At 37.9% G+C, this 21973-nt stretch overlaps 1 protein-coding gene across 5 annotated transcripts in view; it reads right to left on the bottom strand.

Annotated features, from left to right (window-relative positions):
* The window catches only part of dip2a (disco-interacting protein 2 homolog A), a 157483-nt gene that overhangs the window by 61902 nt on the left and 73608 nt on the right, over positions 1 to 21973 (bottom strand). For 3 of the 5 annotated variants that reach the window (XM_067410495.1, XM_067410496.1, XM_067410497.1), the window contains exon 2: positions 4216 to 4287. In XM_067410495.1, coding sequence (XP_067266596.1) covers positions 4216 to 4287 — 72 coding nt within the window. Of the gene's footprint in view, positions 1 to 4215; positions 4288 to 15056; positions 15417 to 21973 lie in introns of those variants that run through there. The other 2 variants (XM_067410499.1, XM_067410498.1) reach the window with 1 other exon arrangement.

Below are 21973 nucleotides of genomic sequence, written 5' to 3'. Positions count from 1 at the left end.
CATGTGAATGGAAGACTTAATGAAAAATAAACCCTCTGGGTTGCTATGTTCCCCTTAGGCTTTATACTGCAAACATGATTCATTTAAGTATCTCTTATTAAAACATCTCTTGTTTCCTCTGTTATTAGGTCCATCATTACTGCTTTAGGACTTCCCAATAATTGCACAGTATCAGCATTATAACACTGGGCTGGACTGCTTCTGGGAAACTCTCCACCTCAAAACCTCCAATCCTGCTTAACTCAACAAAAGCTTACTCACGGCTAAAGTTGTTTAAGGACAATAAGACAGTCCGTAACATCAAAAGAAGTGAGGAGTGCTGGTTCATAAGCGCTAACACACAAGGCCTATGCAGATCCACTGATACAATGTCCTGATAACGTGTGTAATCTCAACAGATTCACAAAAGCCCAACTATGTGCAAAGATAACACAGCAGTAAATGCTACAAGTAGCTCTGTCCAGTTGCTAAGCAAGTAAATGCCCCTCCACAGTTGGCTGATAACCAACCAATCACATTCCTGCTTCAAAATGATTGTTACCAGTCAGATCTGGACAGGATGTTTCAGAAGATGCAACAATGTAACAATTAGAAGATTCCTAGATGTGCCAGCCTTAATGACCGAGGCCTCATTAGGAGTCTTGATCGTAATGAGCTTTAATTGGTTACATAAACAGATAGATTTGAGATTTCACAAGAAACGGCTTAGCTACTTAGATTTGTGCAGCTCTAATGCCTGAGTACAATATTGGTGAACTAGACCTTTCCAGCACAAATTGTGTGCAGTTTTCTTCTTTGTTCTGAGGTAGAGGACATCAACTGTGAACATGAACACACAGATTCAAAGACAATTTCAGAGGGCCAAATCTCTATGACCTCTTTGACATCCCTTGTGAAAAAGAAGTGCACTTAATTGTATTGAATGTTTAGTGTACTTTAAATCTTATATTTTTAAAAAAGCTGTATACACTGTAAAAAAACTTAAAAAAGTAAGTTACCTGGTTGCCTTAAAAATTTGAGTTAATACAATGAAGGCGATTGGTTAAATCAACAGAAACTCAACATATTATGTTGTCTAAACCACATTAATTATCTAAGTCGATTTGACAAAAGAAAAGGCAATTTAAGTGCACTTAAAGAGACTACTTTTGTACTTATGTTTTAGCATTATGTTTTTAATGCTTTATAAAGTACACTTATTTTGAGGTGTTGACTAACATACTAAAGCACATGCAAAGTACTTGTTTATAATTTTAACTGTAGTTTGTTATTCAATATTACATTTAAAGTGAATATATTTTAAATGTACGAAATTGCAACTTCATCTTTATAAATGTGTAATTACAAACATTTAAATACATGATTAACAAATTTAAACAGAAATTACTTTAAAGTATGTTTTGGTTTATCACAAATATTTGTCAGTACATTCAGCAGTAACTTTAACCAGGCAAAAGAAGTAATTATGAAATTACATATAAATATGTATTTAAGTCCTACTTAAGTAGGTCAAAAAGCACTCTAAATTAAATTGCATTTAATATAAATTTAAACTACACTCTAAAAAAAGCTTGGTTGAAAACAACCCAAGTTGGGTTGAAAATGGACAAACAAAGAGATTGGGTTGATTTAACCCAATGGTTGGGTTAAATGTTTGCCTATCCTGCTGGGCAGTTTTATTTAACCCAACTAGTGTTTAAAAAAAATACTGTATTGTTGCTTCAAAATAAGTTGTTGATCCCAAAATATGTTGGAAATGAACATTTATTAATATGTTTAACAAATAATAATTAAACAATAAACATTTATTAAATTGCTTGTTAATAAATGTACACCTTTTGATTATTATTGTTGCTTCTAGTAATTATGTGTCTGATTTTTAACTTACAACCTATTTTGGGTTCATTTTAAGCCTGACATATAGTAATTTTTTGAAACAATAGTTGGGTTAAATAAAACTGCCCAGCAGGTTGAGCAAACATTTAACCCAACCGCTGGGTTGGTCCATTTCAACCCATAATTTTTTTTTAGTGTATAATACATCTTTAATTACTTTCAATTAACATGCAGTTAAGTGTTACGTGTAAAGTGCAATTAAGTGAAAAGGTTACATTCAGTTTACACTTAGGTATACTCTTTTAAAGTATATTATTTCTGTAATAAGTACTTTTTTCAAACATATGCTAAAGTCTACTTCTTGTACACAAGGGTTTCAGGACCCGAGGAGCACAGAGAGGATCATGGGAGGAAGTGTGGTGGTCTGTTAGCCAGCTTAGAAAACAACAAAGACAAAGCCCACAATGGAGAGCCATTTCTGCTGCAAGGCTGATTTAAAATCAAGTCCTGATTCTCTGTTTCAAAGCCAAACCAAAAATATAGAGTGGGGGCCCAGACAGACGTTCACTTTTCCACAAGCCACCGCAACCATCATAAAATACGTATGCAGGGACAATCTAAAATTAAACATACACAAGGAATACAGATTGAGCAGGGACAGAGCCCTGAGGGGGTTGTGCAGAAAGACATGAGCAGTCGAAATATTGACCGTCACGTGTGAACAAAATCACCAAAACAGATGCCATTGATCTGAATGGGGGAGATAACCTGTGACATCCACTTCTGTTGAGGGCCTTTGGCTTTTCCCATCAGTGCCGTTACTGTTAACTATTGTACAACTAAAACTATTGAAAATCATTTTTGGAAATTGAAATGAAGCTACAATAAAATAAAACATAGGTCTAAATATTAAAAGAAAAAATTAAACGTAACAAAAAAATGTAAGAAATGTTGTCTTGGCAAATAATTGAAATTAGTAAAACTTGCACTAAAATGAAAACTAATCAAACATTTTAATACATATTATAATAGTATATAAGTAATAATATAAAATAACACTGTTTCCTACAAGATCAGTGTTGAGAAAAGACAACTGTGTGCAATTTTTTCAGTAGAATTTCACCCAAAAATGTCCTGATTAATTCACTCTCAAATCAGTTTTTTTTTTTTTTGTTTGTTTTTTCATTCAAATATGGCACATCAAGATACATCAAGCCAGGACACAGAATAATGTTAATAACATTTGGTTAAAAACATAATTCATACATTTTTACTGAACGCAAACATGAGAAAGCAATGTCGAATAGGAAGCTGTTCTTCGAATAACAAAAAAAAAATGTCCAGCCTATTCCTCATACAGAGCTATTGTCTGACTGCAGGCAATACTTGGAAAACAACGCAGAAGTCACATGGACAATTTTATTATGACACTTTTAAGGTGACTTTTGGACCTCAACAGCTCCAGTCCCAATTCACTTTCATTTTATGGAACAAGCAGAGTGAACATTCTGCTCATCTTTTTGAGTTACATAGAAGAAAGACTTCACATGACTTTGGAATGACATAAAAGTCTAGTTCAGTCATGAAACTCTAAATGGCGCAGGCTTATAGATCCTTTATATGCAGTCTGCTAACAATCACATTCAAATAGTCTGCTTCAGTGTTTGCTGTAAGCTATCAGAGTTCCTCTGAACCCCTCCACCTCCCCAGCTCCACCTGCCTAAATTAGTAGTAACTTGCTCTACAGCAGGAGCACCAGCAACAACAGCGTAGCAAATCTAAATACAATACATTAACATAGCCATATCAATAACATAATAAAACTATTCAGAGAGTTGCCATGATTGAAATAATGACATAATTTTCATCTTTGGGTGAACTATCCCATGTTCCAAATAAAACACATGAATAAAACAAATTTAAGACTCCCAAAGGAAGAATTTCTTACATTTTAGAGGTGAAAGAGCAAGGATCCATAAATAATTGTCACGTCTGTATTCTGCATATGGAAAGAGATATCATGCCTGGATATATGGGCAGTTGCTAGCCACCCTAAACCAAACAACAAAGACACACACCACATAATTGAGAGTTTAAGGCAGTTTGAACCCTGCACTTAGTATTTAGTTTTATAGTGTGGATAACTCCTATTCCCCAGAGAGACACACACATTGTTTCCATTAGCTCAGAGTATCCTTGACAGTACCGAAACCATCCATGTATTTCAGATCATTCCAGACCGCAGTAAGACTCGAAAAGTTGGGTGGAAGGTCGAAGAGGTGACAAGTGAGGATTTTATAACCTAGACATGCACCGTGAGTGAAAATACTTCATTAAACAGTGGCTGTACAGTACAGTTGTTAAGAGTGAGCTGTTTACCTTGTATCTGGGGTATGTAGGGCGCCAATAATTTCCCTCTTTTCTTTTCATAGCCTTTCTGTGTGATGTCACCTACAGAGAGAGAGAGAGAAACAAAGGGATTGTGATGAATCATGTATTCTGTGTTTGAAAAGCTGGCATCACATTGCTCAGAGTCAGCCCACTGTCCTGGCACAGCAGGGCACAGAGAAAGTTCACCGCTCCGCTGGTGCGCTGAGCTCCACACGGCCCGTAAACATCCAGCACAGGCATGAATTCCCCGTATAAAAACACAAATATCACTGAGGCCTGTAGTGTTCACTCGTAACTTAACTTTTGCTGAAAAGACAACATGAATTTCCACCTGCACAGTAATAACTTCCTTAAGAAGATACTGACCTAATCAAACCCTTACTTTTTTGTTGTAAATAAATATAGTCAGACTGATTCAGTGATATGAAATCTTATTTTGTTTCAATAAAGTTCCCCAAAAAATAAGCCAGAAGGTCAGTTGACCAAACTATTTGTGTGATACTGAAAACTTGAGTAGTGTTTGATTTATATCACAAAACACTGGTTATCTGGCAGATTTATGCTGGTTAGTACTGGTCTGGCTGATGCACCAGCACAGCTTAACTGGCGAAGCTAGTCATCGGAATGGTCCTGTTAGTGAAGCTGGGCAAGTTAACCTAGTTATGAATTTTGGTGAGAAAACCAGCATCCAAATCACAGCACACAGTGGACCTAAAAAGTCTGGACATTGAGTCACACTGCATGAATGTCGCTGCATCACATAACAAAATATGGAACCAATGCACTATAATTGTCACGATTCCCTATGTCTCTGTTTTTGATATTCATTTGACTTGTTCAGTTCCTGTTTCCTTAGTTGCTATAGTTATTCATTGTTTGGTTGACCTGGTACTCATGATCTTGTGTATTTAAACACTCAGTGTTCATCTGTTCTTTGTCTTGTGTTAACATCGATCATTTGCATCAACCCCCCAAAAATGCACATTTTATATGTTTTATCATTCCGACAGTGTAGACACTGCTAAGTGTATTACTGCCCTCCACAGGTCAAAGTTTGAACTAAATTGTCATTTACAATATGCTAGTGCAAGTATATAACAATCAGTTCAAACTTTGACCTGTAGAGGGCAGTAAAACACTTAGCAGTGTCTACACTGCTGGAATTCTAATAGAGAAGAAGAAGAAGAAGAAGAGAGCTAGTTCAAGATGAGCATTTATGGTTAAACGTATACAATTTTTTTTTTAGAAAATGAGTGATGGTTTCTCTAGATAAGACACTTATTCCTCGTCTGGGATCGTGTAGAGTGCTTTGAGGCTGCACTGAAACTGTAATTTTGACCTTCAACCGTTTGGGCTCCATTGAAGTCCACTATATGGAGAATAATCTTGGAATGTTTTCATCAAAACCTTCATTTCTTTTCGACTGAAGAAAGACATTAACATCTTGGATGACATGGGGGTGAGTAAATTATCAGGAAATTTTAATTTGAAAGTGAACTAATCCTTTAAAGCATGGAAAAACAAAACAAAAAAAAAACTTTTGAACAGTAGTGAATTATTCAACAGAAGAGAATTAGGAAGCATGTACTAATCTAAAACAAACCTCCAAACCTAAACACATTACATTTAATGTACTGCACAAGTCTGCTACAGCAGATGTTCAATAAATCAGCTGAGAATTTTTACTCCAAATTTCATAAATACTTATTAAAATATAATTCCAATGACACACTTGGAGTGATTTTCCTCCTACAGATATTGCTGACAGCAGTCTGGCCTCTGAAACACACTCTTAATCACAGGCTGTCCAGGACACATGATATTTTATAAACTAATGGAGACCTTTCCGATCAGTAATGCCACCACAATGACACGGGCAGAGCTCCGCTGGCACACTTCACTTACTCCTCAATCACACAAAGAAGAAATAGACACTGAAAATCAACAGAATGAGAAATGACAACATATAATGCTGAAAACAGTGTCACGGTCAGTTGAGTCTGTCTTCTGGTAGATGGATAGATAAATGGACAGATAAAAGCAGGAGAGCCTATGACAGTTACAATAGCATGTGCTCAGCTGGGATTTATTGACAAGAAACCCACGATCAGACCCAGATACCGTTAAGCTTATAATTTTTCATCTCGAGGCCGATAACCGCTAAATGAGAGATGTGGCGAAAAATAACTTTGAGGCTGAGAAAAGTGTCACACTGGTGCAGTTTGGGAATGTTGAAGCCTTGTGTCGGGATGCTTATTCCCTTGTTATCCTGCATCACCCTGCTTCACTCCAAGATCCCAGCATCTAAAGAAGCTTTTTCTCTTCTAACAAAAGCCATATTGATTCAGCGTGGAGGCCACGGCCCTGCTGACTGACACCACTAAAGAAAAGTGAGGCTCCCAAACAGTCTCTGACACATTCCCCTCCCCGAGCCTTTCCCAGCCGCCCGGAGAGGATGAGAAAAACCTCCGCGCAACACCGGGAGGGGGGCGCTGGGAAAACATAACACTCAAACAGCTGGGTAACAAATCAAAATGTCTAACCTGCCATCACAACGCCCATCATTTTACCTTAAAGATATGGCAAAGTTGACGCCGAAGGCTAGAAACAAGATTTGTCTGCAAGAAGTTCACAGACAAACAAAGTGACTGAGATGTTGAGCGGGTGACAGCAGAGGTGTGATCAGCAGATGGACACTGCTGCCAGTGTGTTCAGATGCCCCTGAGTCACCATCATGAGTGAGAGGTCTACTGTCTCCAGCGCGAGATGTGGATCATGCACACAATGCGGTACTGTAGCAGACCTGACGCATGCATTGTCTGCTCAAACGCAGAGCGCGGTGCAACACGGCCGCAGACACACAATGGAGGGCTATTCTCCTGCCCACAGACCTCTCTGAACTGCCTTCTTCTGTTACAGGAGACCTTCGCTCATGCAGGCCAGAGTCATGCTGAGACACAGAGTTATGGAAGAAAATTAATGCCAAATGTTTTTGAAACAAAAAAGCTTGTTGAATTGCATTACTTGAAAAAAATATGCATTGCATTAACTGTGCTTGCATTTTAATGCATTGTATTTTTAGGGCTTGTTTTTATGGGCTGAAATCCAACATGGTTGTATATTTAAGCTGTGAATATTTCAATTCAAAACATTTCACACACATTTTAAAATGCAAGCCCTGAAAATACAATGTCAAAAACATTTGGCATTCATTTTCTTCCATAGAGAATACTGGATCACATTTTATATTAAATTAAATGTCCTTATACATTTGATACAATATACTTATTAAAATATGTACATGTCAGTTCATTACAATTACCTTCAAAGTACTTGCAATTAGTTTGTTACATGGTTAACTGTAACCCCTAATCCAAACCTATTAAAATGATATGCTATTTTGTCTAGATAAATTAAAAATAAAACACTAAAAACTAAAAATCTATCAGCCAATAAGCTGTTATTCTGTTTAATGTTAAGGCAAATAAATGATAAATGGTTGATATTCGCCATATTTTACAATATTTTATCTAAATGAATAAAAAATCTAAAATCAAATGCTACGAGTGAATTTAGTCGCAACATTTCAATGCACAGCATCAAAAGTGGAAATTCCTTTTGAGAGTGTTAATAAATTATTAATGATTTTAAGAGAGTGCTAGATGATGGCAAAAGTAATGTAAATGTAAAAACAGGGTAAACGAGCATGTACAATTAAATATTCACTACAGGCCAATTTATGGTCAACATCAATCAATACCGCTAAGTCTTAAAAATATATATCCAATATTAACCACTAACCAACATGATAATCTATACAGATGAATGAGTCAGAAAAAAGCATGAAGACTTGAACTGTGGCCTGGCATTTGCTCTTACAGTGAGCTTGTGCAGGTGGTGTGAGTTCGAATCTAGCTTGCAACATTTCATGATCCAGTTTCCAAATCAGTTTCTGTATTCACATTCTTACTTACTGATAGATGACATATTGCCCAGACATATGGGCATGACATAACTCGCCATTAATCATTCAAAATGTTTTATTCATCTGTATATTACATCAGTATTATGGTGTGCTCACATTTACCATTGTTTGGCCAAATTTCGCAGTCATTTAAATAAGAATCTGCTTAAAGTTCGCATGAATTCAGCTCAATGATCAACAGAAAGCAGTTTGGTTTGGAAGTGACTTCTGTGTGAATGCGTCGCTACACTACTATAGACAATTGACCTTTTTTCCCTGCAAACAATTACAGAGTCTGACTGCACCTTCACACTGGCCATTGGACACACCCTACTCTGACCGTAGAAAACAAACATATCGGTTGACCACTACCACTACTATCAAAAAATGTATTTAGCAATCAATAGAGATGCTAAGATGAACAATGGGAAGATGTGATTAATGTCCAGCCCCACAGCAAGAGCTTTAAATGATTCTCGAGTTCAGAGCGCTTGAAGATAAAAGTCAAAGGTCAATGATCTGCCCCCGTGTGTGCGGTGAGTAAGAGGTGACGGCGGTAAGGATGGGGATCAGGTGCACATCCCTTCCACATCAAACCATAAGAACTGGCCATTAGCGGCTGATGGGGACACAGTCAGGTGGCCTCAGCTGCCACACACACACACACACACAGAAGAGGCGAAATTCTGACTTCAAATACGAGCCTACAGTTTGTGACAATATGATAAACTGGGGAGGCACCAACTGACCAATCACAAAATATTATTGATTCATACCTAAAAGTCAACATGAAATTACATTCACAACCACAAAACATGATGATAAGCCGATATATGTTCATTTTTTAAGGTTATCGTCCAAAAAGAAAATTTGGCCAATATATTAAAGCAGATAAATAATGGATTATTTCCTTCAGCTGAGACACTTGCGCACTGTTCACCATGATGGTTTTGAATTGCTTGAAATATGACTGAAATCACTTCAAAAAGGAAAATACAGTTAAGTTCAACATGAACAGCTCAAGTCTGTCATATAGGCAACATAATATTATAATGAGAAAATTATAATTGTGTTTTTGGGACATGGCTTTTAATGGTGCGACTTTTGTTTTTGTAATCAGGCTCTCAAAAATTATATAAAAAATTGAATTTAGATTTATCGGCAAGTATATCAGTTATCGGATTTCAAATATAAAGAATTATCGGTTATCGGTATCAGCCAAAAGTTTCATATTAGTGCATCCCTAATTAGTGAGTGAAACAAGATATTCAAAAAAAAAAAAATTATTACACATTAATCAAATGATGTGATCGAAGAGATAAACAAATAAAAATTAGTAAAAATGAAATAATTCTACAATTGTGTTAGTATTGGCCAATGACTTGTGGCTTGTGAAAAGAAGTGCACTTTAGCATAAAACAGAGTACTTATTATGGAAATAATATGCTTTATAAGAATGTACTTAAGTGTGAACTGAATGTAATGTTTTCAGACACGTCACTGCATGTTAACTGCAGTTAAACGAAAATGTATAAAGTGTACTTAAGTGTGTAAACATTCATGAAAGCGACTCTCTTTAAGTGCACTTAAGTGGCCTTTTATTTCATTATATTATATTATAAAGTATGGCTTTTTGAAAATATATGTAAGACAGTTTGTTGATACGGGAAGAAGGAGGCGGGAACCGGCGAACGTTCAACATATACTTTAATATAAAATAAACAAAGAACAAAACGAAAGTAATGCCGGCAGAACCTCACGGACGTCTGCCGGCCACACAAACATAATAAAACACAACAAAAAATCCAGGCCTGGTCCTCTCTCGTCCTCCACTGTCGTCGCTCCCCGTTTTATGCTTCCGGGGCTCCTCCGTGAGAGGCCCTGCTCGTCACAATATACTTGTAAGATTTGAGGTACACTACAATACAAGTGCACATTCAATACAATTAAGAGCACTTTTTCACAAGGGATCAAAGATGGAATTGTTTTTTTTTTGTTTTTTTTGGATTTTCAGTGCTAATTTTGTGGGGGAATCTGCAGAATTCTACATAAAGCGTAATCAAATTAGCCACTTCCTTTTTCAGAGTTCCTGCGGGCACAGATTGTGTTTCGGCCCAGTAACAGGGCTAAAATTTTATTACTGCACCCCTAGGACACTGTATATCCAACCCAAGCCTCGATTGCCTCTTTCTTTCCTCTGCCATCATCATCATCATCATCATTACTGTGACTGCTGTCTGTTATCCATCACTCACTATTTCAAATGCTCCTCTCAGTCTCGTTTCTCCATCTCCATTATGTTTTCACCACACACCAGACGTGTATTTATGTGCATTCCAGTCAGAGACTGACCCAGATTTCTGTCCTGACGAGTAATTTCTCATTCTAGTGGGAATGAGAAACTCTGGAGAGAAGAAGTGCCCGCTGACTCTCATTTACAGGTGCCACTCCATCTTGCTCTGGTGACATTTTGAGCCGCTACAAAACTCCCAGAGCTAAAGAGTAATTGACAGACAGCACTTCTTTCCCACCAGAAAGATCAATTTCATAGGACAATAACTTGCAATTCCCAGAGGTTACAGACCTATGGAACTATAGAATTATGTCCACTAATGACTCCCAGCCAACACGTGGAAGCATTAGTCTATTCCAGACAATCTTTTTATGTTAAAATACTTTCTCATATTCAAGTTTAGGGCTGGAATAAACTGCCCCACGTAGAAGGCATCATTCTCGTGACCTTGTGCAACGTTCCCTAAAAGTTCTCTAAAGGTGACAAAAATTCCGAACCTTTACAGAACATTAGGGACGTTCCTAAAACATCCTCTTTTGGTAATGAAAATGCTGCAGTTCAAGGTTCCTTATATGACTTTAGGGGGACGTTCTCTTTTGGTTATTTTATGGTCACATAAGAACGTTACAATGAGGATATTTGGGACATTAAATGAACGTTCCCACATGGTCCTCTGTTGGTCATTTAATAACGTTCCTGATATGAGTTTAGGGGGACATTATATTTTGGTTATTTTATGGTTGCGCAAGATCGTTACAAAGAGGACATTTGGGAAGTTATCAGAACGTCCTATAGTAATAGTCCCCTAAACATTCCCAGAACGTCCTGAATGTTCCCTGAAGGTCCACCAAATAACGTTCTCCAAACCTTAAAAGAACTTCACATCGTGACCATCTATGAACGTACTGGGAACATTACTAGACGACGTCCTTAACACCAGTGGGTACGTTCTGAGAATGTTCTGGGAATGTAAAATTTCTAGCGTGACTTTTGCTCCAGTGCCATAAGTCAGAGCCAGTCTGCAGGTTTTGTACAGTCGGAATTAATGGATTTCACAGAAAATCTCGTTGTATATGATGGTCAAAGATTAGTTTAGCTTCAGACTATGGCCCTGTTTACACTAGTGTGTTTTTGTTTTAAAACGCATATGTTTTGTTACGGTTATACCTGTCGTTTACATTACGCCAGCGTTTCCGAACCTCGGAAACTGAGACTTCCGAAAATGCCGCAGAGACTATTTTAGTTTGAAAATGCCGGGATTGACCTTCAGTATAAATGCACCAAAACGGAGACTTCTGAAAATGATGGCATGGCTGCCCACGTTTGCTCTGCGTATCCTTGACGACCGTGTAAACAATAACATGGAGACTGAACTGCAATCTTTGCTGGCTTTGTTGTCATTTTTAGCAGTCATTGTACAGTTAAACTCTGCATTTTTTAACACTGCAGCTGCCTACATGATGAAAACACAGATGGAGCAGATCCAGTCCATCATGAGTTCAACATTTCACCCAATTTTGTTTCATGATCACGCTAGTTTACTTGTTTTTGGATCTGGAGATTCTGTACTATTTCAGAAGATGCGTAACGGTGCCCCTTGCCCTATAACAGTGAAAACATGTATTGCCGGAAAAACACGTCATTTGCGGGGAAAGAGTTAATTTACTAGCATTTTCTGATTGAAAATTGTTTCTGCAGCATTTTTTTTTAGTGTAGAGCAGAAATTGCACACTTCAATATTAAATCTACACAAAAAATAGTACAAGTCTAGTAAGAAGACACTCTCTTAAGATATGAGCACATCTCATGAGTTATTATTGTACGTTTACGCTTCTGAGGAAATCCCAAAAGCTTTGTTTAATCCACAATAAGAACACGTTGCCTTCAAAGACGTGACACACACACACAAGCACAAACACAAACACACAATCCAGCGCAGGTGCACATATTTCAGACAGATATCTCACCGGTCACATGGGTTTCACCTCCCAACGGCTGCCGTCATCCCTAGTGTCCTCTGCTGCCGTCTCTGTGAGCCCTATCACTATAAACAGCCCCTGCCCCGCCGTCAGAGAGCCCGGACCCCTGGGAATGAGTGGGAGGGGCCGGCCATTAGGCAGCATTTAGACATGGACCATCACTATGGAAGCAGGAGCTGCTCATGTCTGTATTCAGTCCAATCACACATACAGTATCAGCATGACAAATCTTCACCGTAAGACTCAGAAGATAGAAAGTGTCAGGATCTTAAAGGGGATCTATAATGCCCCTTTCACAAGATGTAATATAAGTCTCTGGTGTCTCCAGAATGTGTCTGTGAAGATTCAGCTCAAAATCCCCCACAGATAATTTATTATAGCTTGTCAAATTTGCCTCATTTGGGTCGTTTTTGTGTGTGTCCCTTTAAATGCAAATGAGCTGCTGCTCCAGAAGAGGGCGGAGCTTTAATAGCTCAACAACAACAAAGCTGGAGAATCTCACGCAGCTAAAATGAGGATTGTCAGTAACGGTGTTCAGCCTTACATTGTTCAAACTGGAGTCGACACTGATGGAGAGACTCAGGAGGAAGTTACAACTTTTAGAATGAAACTGGACGTTTCTGAATGGTTACTGGATAAATTGATGTAGTTGCTGTGGAGTTGATTCAACTCATCCACTAGCATGTGCTGTCATCTTTTGTGCAAATCCAGTGTTGAATTGATCCTCGTTTGTGAAGCAGTCCGGCGTAAAATGACGGCATGACAACAACACTCTACTACAACAACTCTTCCTCTTCTCTAAAGCATCAAGTGTTCTCGGGGGCGGAGTTTATGTAAATTTGGGGTTTGTGATGTCACCAACGAGGGAAGAAGCTCGTTGTAGTCCCTACTAGCTGTTTGTTGTAGTCCTACAGCGATTTCTGTAAAAGAAAATATCTCCCTTTGCATTGAACTTTGAGTGTCGTAACTTTGCAGATGTTTAAAAAAGTGAAATCATAATCAGCCACCCCTTTAATAATGATACAGTAAACTCATGCAACAAAAGCTCAGTGTTAAAAGAGTGTTTTGGGTTCAAAACAAGTTAATATCTACTGACAGCATCTGTGACATGTTGGCAATTACTACAGAAAATCTTTCTGACAGGTTTGTCAACATATAAAAAAAGAAGTGCATTTATAATGAGAGTCTATTGTACAGTATGCTTGCTGTCAAAACTGCAACAATTTATTAATTTATTTATTTTTACAAACTGAAGTACAAGGTGAAATTGATGTCCGTTTAGACATAAACAGATTAGTTTAACATTTTCACTACATATAAATAAGCTATATAAATAAATCTTTGCAATATCAAATAATAAACAAAACCAATAAACAAGAATTCTCACACTCTTTCTCACCACCATCCCCCAAAACTCTCTCTCACACACACACACTCACCCACACCCACGCACGCACACACACACAGCTTAGATCACAAAAGCAGTGAATAATGGCAGTACAGCAGAACACCAGCACAACATGAGATGAAAACAATAGGTCTGTGTGAAACATCATCAAATAATGATCTGCAGACAATAATGAAGCGCACGTCTGATGCCCACCACACCCACTCTCCCCGCTGGCACTGATCACGGCGGTGCCAGCCTGGCAGAATCACTGCCAACCCCGTCTCTGCTGATCGCGCACAGCGGGACAAACTGCGACTGATTACTGCCGTTTACACAAACTCCTGCCAGTGAACTTTTCTGACAGAAAACACGTGAAAGACCCCTGCTAGCACAGATGACTAATAATCAGCTTGATTTAAAAGACTTAGAAAAAGCCCTGCATTCCTTCATCATTAAACAGTTACTGATCTAACATCACAAACATTGCTCACAAATGAGATCTCAACTGTTCCTCCAGCACAGCAATGCAGTTAAACAGAGAGCAGATTACTGCTTTACTATCCACCATATTCTCACTGTATGTCTCATGTGTGTCATATATTTATGAAACATGACTGAGAACACAATCAAGCCTCCTACACTGGAAAAACAATCTGGTGTCAAATCAGTTTCCACTCAGAGCTTGCTAGTACATTTAATAATTAACACACTGAATCTGAAGTAGAAAGTCTGAAATGGTATTTCTTTTATTTTCACCTTTTACAGTGTAAGTTATGAAGGAGCAATAATATTTTCCTCTGACAATGCAATATATAAGATAGAAAACACTGGTATCCAAAAAATATTGACATCTAACTTTACTGGTTTTAAGTCAAAAACATTGAACATCACTGAATCAAACTAAACACATGCATTCATATCAACAAAACTAATATTTAGGGGTTAAATCAGATTAGTAAAAATCATTGTTTGAAGTTGTAATTAAAACAAAGATTACTGAAATACACCATTTCAATCTTTCTACTTCAAAATTGAATGTGTTACTTGCCATTCCTATATCATTATTTGTAAAACGTTCAAGCAATTTCTGAGTGAAAATTGTTTCAAGGTAAATCCTACACTTTTTTTGTAGCTCTTTAAGGTGACAATCGCAGGTTGCAGCTTTTTACGGTCTGTCAAAGTTTCCCATCATCACCCACTCACCACTCGATCAGCGCATCTCGCCGGCGCAGGTGTGAAACGCTCATCCGGAGCGCTGAATCCAGTCCGACTCTCTGAAAGAAAGCCCAAAGCATGAGTTTCTCCGCTCCAGAGTGGATTTGTGTCTGTCTGGCAGCCGAGCTCAGAGTGGAGTCAGCAGCAGTGCCGGCGCACGTGCCCTCAGCTCGTCCAACCACAGGCTGTTCCCCCTAACAAGAGTCCAGACGGGAAGGAGAAGCAGGCACGGAGCTCCACGCTGAGGTCAGGCCGGGCCGGCGGACAGCGTCAGGAGCTGAAGTCAGTCGCTTGAGCTTTAGAAGCTCTTTGTTTCCTCTCAGAGAGAAGTGTGCAAACCTTTGCTGTCTCTATCTCTCTCTTGCACACATTTCCTCCCGTCTGTCCTCCTCCCCCCAAACCTCAGCTCTCTCTCTTTCTCAGTTACCCCTCCCCTCCTCTCCTCTCCTCCCCTCTCCTCCCAGGTCGACACAGAGCCCAGCCAGCCTGACGGATTAGAAAACACTCCAACCCCCACCGTCCATCACACACTCACACAGATAAAGGCTCTTCAGAGGATCTTTACAGCACCTTCAGATCAGCAGCCTATCAAGATTCTTCTTATTTTTGCTATATGGATTAAACAAGATCTTAAACAAGTACTAAGACTACAGCAACAGTCATGAAAACCTAACTTTCGTCCATGAGAAACTTGTTTTGTAGAATTTTTAAAACTGTTCTTCACCATATAGTGAATGTGAATGTGTTTGAATGCTGTCAAGCTCCAAAAATGAGAATAATGTTATTTAACTTGACTGTTTTGATATTGTATTATGTTTTATTATTTATTTGTAACATTTTGCAGAAAGGTTCATTTGTTAACTTAGTTATTATGAGCCTTCAATGATCGACAACTTTTTACAACAGTTTTCCACACTGTAAACCCTAACGCTCAAAATAATGAATTGGTTTGAGTTGGACAAACTTAAAAAAACAAATTAGTTCAGTCAAATTAACTTTTATAAGTATTTTTTTTTTCATAATACATTAACTAATGTTCTTTTCAGCTTTAACTGTTTAAAATGTATTAGCATATGTCTAAATTAACATTAAGCAAAATTAATTAATGCTGTAAAGATATTTTTCATAGTTCATTTATGAAGCCTAATGAATTAACTAATGTTAAGAAAACCGTTTTTTACAGTGTTATCATAATTCTTTTCTGATATACATGTCTCTTGTAAATTAATCTTTTCTTTTCATCAATATTTTAGGGTTATATATATATATATATATTTCGTGTCCTTGTGTAAATTGCATTGAGAAGGTACCTTTAAATGTGATATATAAAAATAGCGTTTATTACTATTATTATTATTAGTATTCACTGAAAATCTTGCTTATTTTCACCTCGACATATTCACATTGTCAAGAAATGCAACAAATAATGGTTTCATCATCACTGATTTGCCATATTTGAATATATGTGAATGCAAATGAGATTAACAGATGCAAGACTTTCAGCACATAATGACTTGCCATGAGTATCACATGATTCTTTCTTGTCATTTTTGGATCGTGACAGCATCTGTGCCTGTTCAGATTTATTATATGGACAAAAACGGAACATTCTTTAAAACCTCCATTTGTGTTCCATGGAAAAACGGCATGAGGAGTAAATGATGACAGAATTCTCATTTTTTGGGGTCAATTATCCATTAAGAGCAGCAGAACATAGATTTTTTTTAAAAAAGAACTAGACAATAAAATGTTCTTTGATGAGATTAGAAAGGTTCTACGATGCTTCCTGTCAGGCTGTAAAGCATTTTTTGTTCTAACCGAATCCATTATTTACATATAAACAAGCACACACTCAGATACATAACAAACATTCACATTACACATGACACACCTGCCCTGTCAAAAAGCATCCAGGACACAGGAGCTGCATTCATAGGCTTCTCATCCAGTGTTGGTGAGGAATCCAGAGCCGAAAAGACTATTGACCCTTCGCTGACACGCTGACATTGTGTGATCTTGTTAGGGAGAGAAAGAGAGCAGTGTTCTCATATCTGTTTTAGTGCGACCACCACCCAACGCAGCGGAATACCAGACATACTGGAAACACAGCTAAATGTGACAAGTCACATGTTTTGTCAAAGAAAACATCGCAAGAAGCTCAAGATGCTGTTCGTTCAGTTCTATTACACATTTGACTAAATGGACATGAAAATTCAAGCTAACGTTTGTGCTGGATTCAGCATGAAATCTTATTTTTGAGATGTTTCTAGACGAGTCAGAGAGCAAGAACCCTTTGAGATGTTCTGTATGGCCAAACATGATCATTAAGTCTTAAGTCTGTAAACACACAATGCAAGATTTCCATCTAATCTTCTCAGTCAAAGTGTGAAACACAAGTGCTAGATCCTCTCTAAAGCAAGAGCACTGTCTAATTACACACACACACACACACACACACACACACGCCCTGAAGCATAAACACAGTGTAGGCGCCACCGGTTAATCAGATTTAACAAGCTTTAGCGAGAAGAATCAAGCCATACATGGGATCTGCAGATGGTGTATCATATGGATCATTATTCATAAACCATTATAACACATCTTATAATCAATTGAATGTTCTTGTAAATAAGTGCAACCATAAAAGTTTGAGTCAATCATTAAAAATCTGGCCGACATTGACAATAGCTGAGAAAATGTATGTAGTTTCATAAGATATTAGAGCTGCACGATTCTGGATAAATTGAGAATCACAATTTTTTTTTGGTTAAAATAGAGATCACAATTCTCCCACCATTCTGAACAGACAGCTAAACAAAATAACATGTTAATTTATTACAGATTCGGACAAAATGTTAAATACTGTTGATTATTTAAGATATTTAATTAATTTGAATTAATTATTTATAAAATCAGTTTGAATGTATGATTCACTGTCTCACTCATTAAGACTTCACTTGTTTCATTACTTGATAAATCAGCGTTTTTGAACTAATCTCTTAAATGAATGATTCAATGACTCACTCATAAAGACTTCGCTTGTTTCATTACTTGATAAATCAGCGTTTTTGAACGAATCTCTTGAATGAATGATTCAATGACTCACTCATAAAGACTTCGCTTGTTTCATTACTTGATAAATCAGCGTTTTTGAACGAATCTCTTGAATGAATGATTCAATGACTCACTCATAAAGACTTCGCTTGTTTCATTACTGGATGAATCAGAGTTTTTGAACAAATCTCTTGAATGAATGATCCAACGACTCACTCATAAAGACTTTGCTTGTTTCGTTACTAGATAAATCAGCATTTTTGACCAAATCTCTTGAATGAATGATTCAACGCCTCACTCATAAAGATTTCACTTGTTTCATTATTGGATGAATCAGCATTTTTAAAATAATCTCTTGAATGACTCAGTGATTCAATGACAAACACATTTTAACAGTCACTTGTCGTCATCTACTGGTGTAATAATGTAATTTATCCAATCTGTATTTGAAGATTGAAGTTACGTGCAAAAGGTGATTCACTCTATTTTGTTCACTACTGTAAACATCAGTTTTTATATCCGAACTATAAACTTTTTTCCCAGTACTTCTGTGATATTTTGAATTATTGTAACTCAGAAATAATGATATTGTGTCTCTGGGTCAGCGGCAGCACCAACACAGATCATAATGTTTGCTGTGATCGTACTTGTAAAGGTTGAACAGACAGAGCCGAATCATTGTCATTTAGGAATAAGGTGTTTGAATCGAGATTGCGATCTTTTAACAATGAATCATTCAGCTCTATAAGATATCATTCCATGAGTGCAAAGAGTTGTGATGTCTGAATTGCGAATAAATGACTCTTATGAACATGTTCTTTCACATGTCAATCACAAAACCCAAAGTCCACCAGAATAGTTTGTGTTCTGGAGCGGATACTGGAACTGAACCACTGAACCGGGAGCCATTCCTTTGTTGTGTCTGATTCATTGACTGGTTGTTCACGTGACGATGTACATATATGTAAACATACATATTAACATACTACCTTTCAAAAGCTTCAAAACAGTTGCTAAATGCTGAACAAGCTCAAATACCTGAAGAGCTTCTCAATATCGAGTGATTCAGTCAAAAAACAACATTTACAATGTATATTTTAAGGCATTATGAAAACCATCATGCAATGAGATAAACCAAAAGAGAGCAGGTACGTGAGACAGGTACCGAACACAGATGATGTGTGTGTGATCATAATGTCACTTCAGTGAAAACAGGGAATGAGTTTGAGTCCTGAGGGAAGACAGAGGGACCATCAGACCCTTTAATGAATAGCTGAACATCAATTAGGCAACATTAAGGCTGATATACACAAAGGAGGGTGAGTGGAGGTATTCACAGAAAAGGAAGCTGATGGTTTAGATAAAGAGAAGGAAAAGAAAGAGTGGGAATAGACCTTCTCACCCAGGATCATTTATCCTCGGCGCTTCACGACACGTCTGCACCCTTTGACTCTATCCTCAGAGACATCGACATTTACAAGACGTGCCGCAGAGATGCAATCAGCAATACAAATGTGTCGTTTCTCATGCACGACAGACACGCGCTTCTGTGAATAAGACACTGATTATGCTCTGCATATGAATTCCAGCTATTCCAGATGGATTCCCTCACTGAGAAAATCTGTAAAATATGCAAATTGGCGAAGGCAAAATAAAAGACATTTTGGGGGGTGAGAGACAGGAAGGTAAGAACACGAGAGAGGAGAAAACAGCCGAAAGGAAGGAGAGATGGAGAGGGATTTAGGCAGACAGGGAATGAAAGATAAAAAGAGGGAAAGAAAGGGGGGAAGAGGGAGGCAGGAAGCCTATTTTCAAACCCCCCCCCCACTTCTCATTAACTTCCTCTCTGTCTTTCTCTCGTTTGCTACAGGAGTAATTAGGGCGTTTACACTGAAGGGGAGACGGGGCTGCTGGGATTGCTGTCACACTGGGGAACACAAAAGAAGAGCGGCCGCCCAACACACACACACACACACCCATTGGCTGCTTTTCAATAATAATAAAAAATGTTTTTAAAATTGTGGGTGATAATAATTCACTCTTTGCAGAATACCAAATCCAGATCCGCTGCCAGAGCCAAACGATTATAAACAGTCTTTTGCAACATAAGCTCATTGGAAACACCTACATTTGTGCACATAATAGTGTCGGTAAAACACCAACAACTTTTCACACATGATTACAGGGGCAGATTATCAATTTATAAAGACTTATTAAGAGCTTAAAACATTTTTTTTTTTTCCATAGTGTGTGATTTATAATCTAATAAATTTTGACATTTGCATCACATAACCAACTCCATATGGCTTTTCTGATACCTCACCTGGTAAGCACTGCACTTGTGATGTGAAGCGCTCGGGTACGAGTCCTGTGAAACACGTGTCACGATAAAAGAGCTCAAAGACACCAAAATTCACCAAATTAGCTTTATCTCAAGTAATTTTAAGTTGTTCAAGCACAATAAGATGCAAAAAGAACTCAATTCAGTACTTGCATGCTGTCAGACCAACCCAATCTCACAGCAATTTGTACGCATTTGACGAGTTGGCTACCCGTAAAATACATAAGATTTAGCAAAAATATATTTGAGTATAATTCTTGCATTCTCTTACATATTTTACAAGTTGCCCCCCCTAAACCTACCCGTCAACCAAATCATACGAATTCATATGAATTAGCCACCTCGTAAAATATGTATGAACTGGTTGTGAGATAGTGTTGGTCTCACAGACGGCTTTCTGTGTGCACACACCCGAAACAATGGCCTCTCTCGAAATTTAGTACTTTTTTGCAACTTGTTGCTCATAAAATGGTCAAGTACACATAAAGATATCAAATCTTGCCAAGCATAAGATTTTGGTAATATTGTCAATCCCTAATTATTACAACCCGAATTCCGGAAATGTCCGGACGTTTTTTAAATTTGAATAAAATGAAAACTAAAAGACTTTCAAATCACATGAGCCAATATTTTATTCACCATAGAACATAGACAACATAACAAATGTTTAAACTGAGAAATTTTACAGTTTTATGCACAAAATGAGCTCATTTCAAATTCGATGCCTGTTACATAACAAATGTTTGCTGTTGTAATAGCTGCAGTATGTGGTTTTGCATTGTCCTGCTGCAATACACAAGGCCTTCCCTGAAACAGACATCGTCTGGAGGGGAGCATATGTTGCTCTAAAACCTTTATATACCTTTCAGCATTCATAGTGCCTTCCAAAACATGCAAGCTGCTCATACCGTATGCACTTATGCACCTCCATACCATCAGAGATGCTGGCTTTTGAACAGAACACTGATAACACGCGTGAAGGACTCTCTCCTCTTTAGCCCGGAGGACACGGCGTCTATGATTTCCAACAAGAATGTCAAATTTGGACTCGTCTAGCAGTCCATTTTAAATGAGCCTTGGCCCACAGGACACAATGCCGCTTCTGGACCATGTTCACATATGGTTTCCTTTTTGCATGATAGAGCTTTAGTTGGCATCTGCAGATGGCACGGCGGATTGTGTTTACCGACAGTGGTTTCTGGAAGTATTCCTGGGTCCATTTAGTAATGTCATTGACACAATCATGCCGATGAGTGATGCAGTGTCGTCTGAGAGTCCGAAGACCGTGGGTATCCAATAAAGATCTTCGGCCTTATCCCTTACGCACAGATTTCTCCAGTTTCTCTGAATCTCTTGATGATGTTGTGCACTGTAGATGATGAGATTTGCAAAGCCTTTGCAATTATTCCACAATCTTTTTACACACTCTTTCACAGCTCTGCCCATCTTTACACCTTAGAGACTCTGCCTCTCTAAGACATCCCTTTTATAGCTAATCATGTTACAGACC

Source organism: Chanodichthys erythropterus, chromosome 14 (assembly GCF_024489055.1).
Source record: "Chanodichthys erythropterus isolate Z2021 chromosome 14, ASM2448905v1, whole genome shotgun sequence".
Taxonomy (NCBI): domain Eukaryota; kingdom Metazoa; phylum Chordata; class Actinopteri; order Cypriniformes; family Xenocyprididae; genus Chanodichthys; species Chanodichthys erythropterus.
Note: the sequence above shows the minus strand (reverse complement) of the source record. Positions and strands in the feature narration are given on the sequence as shown.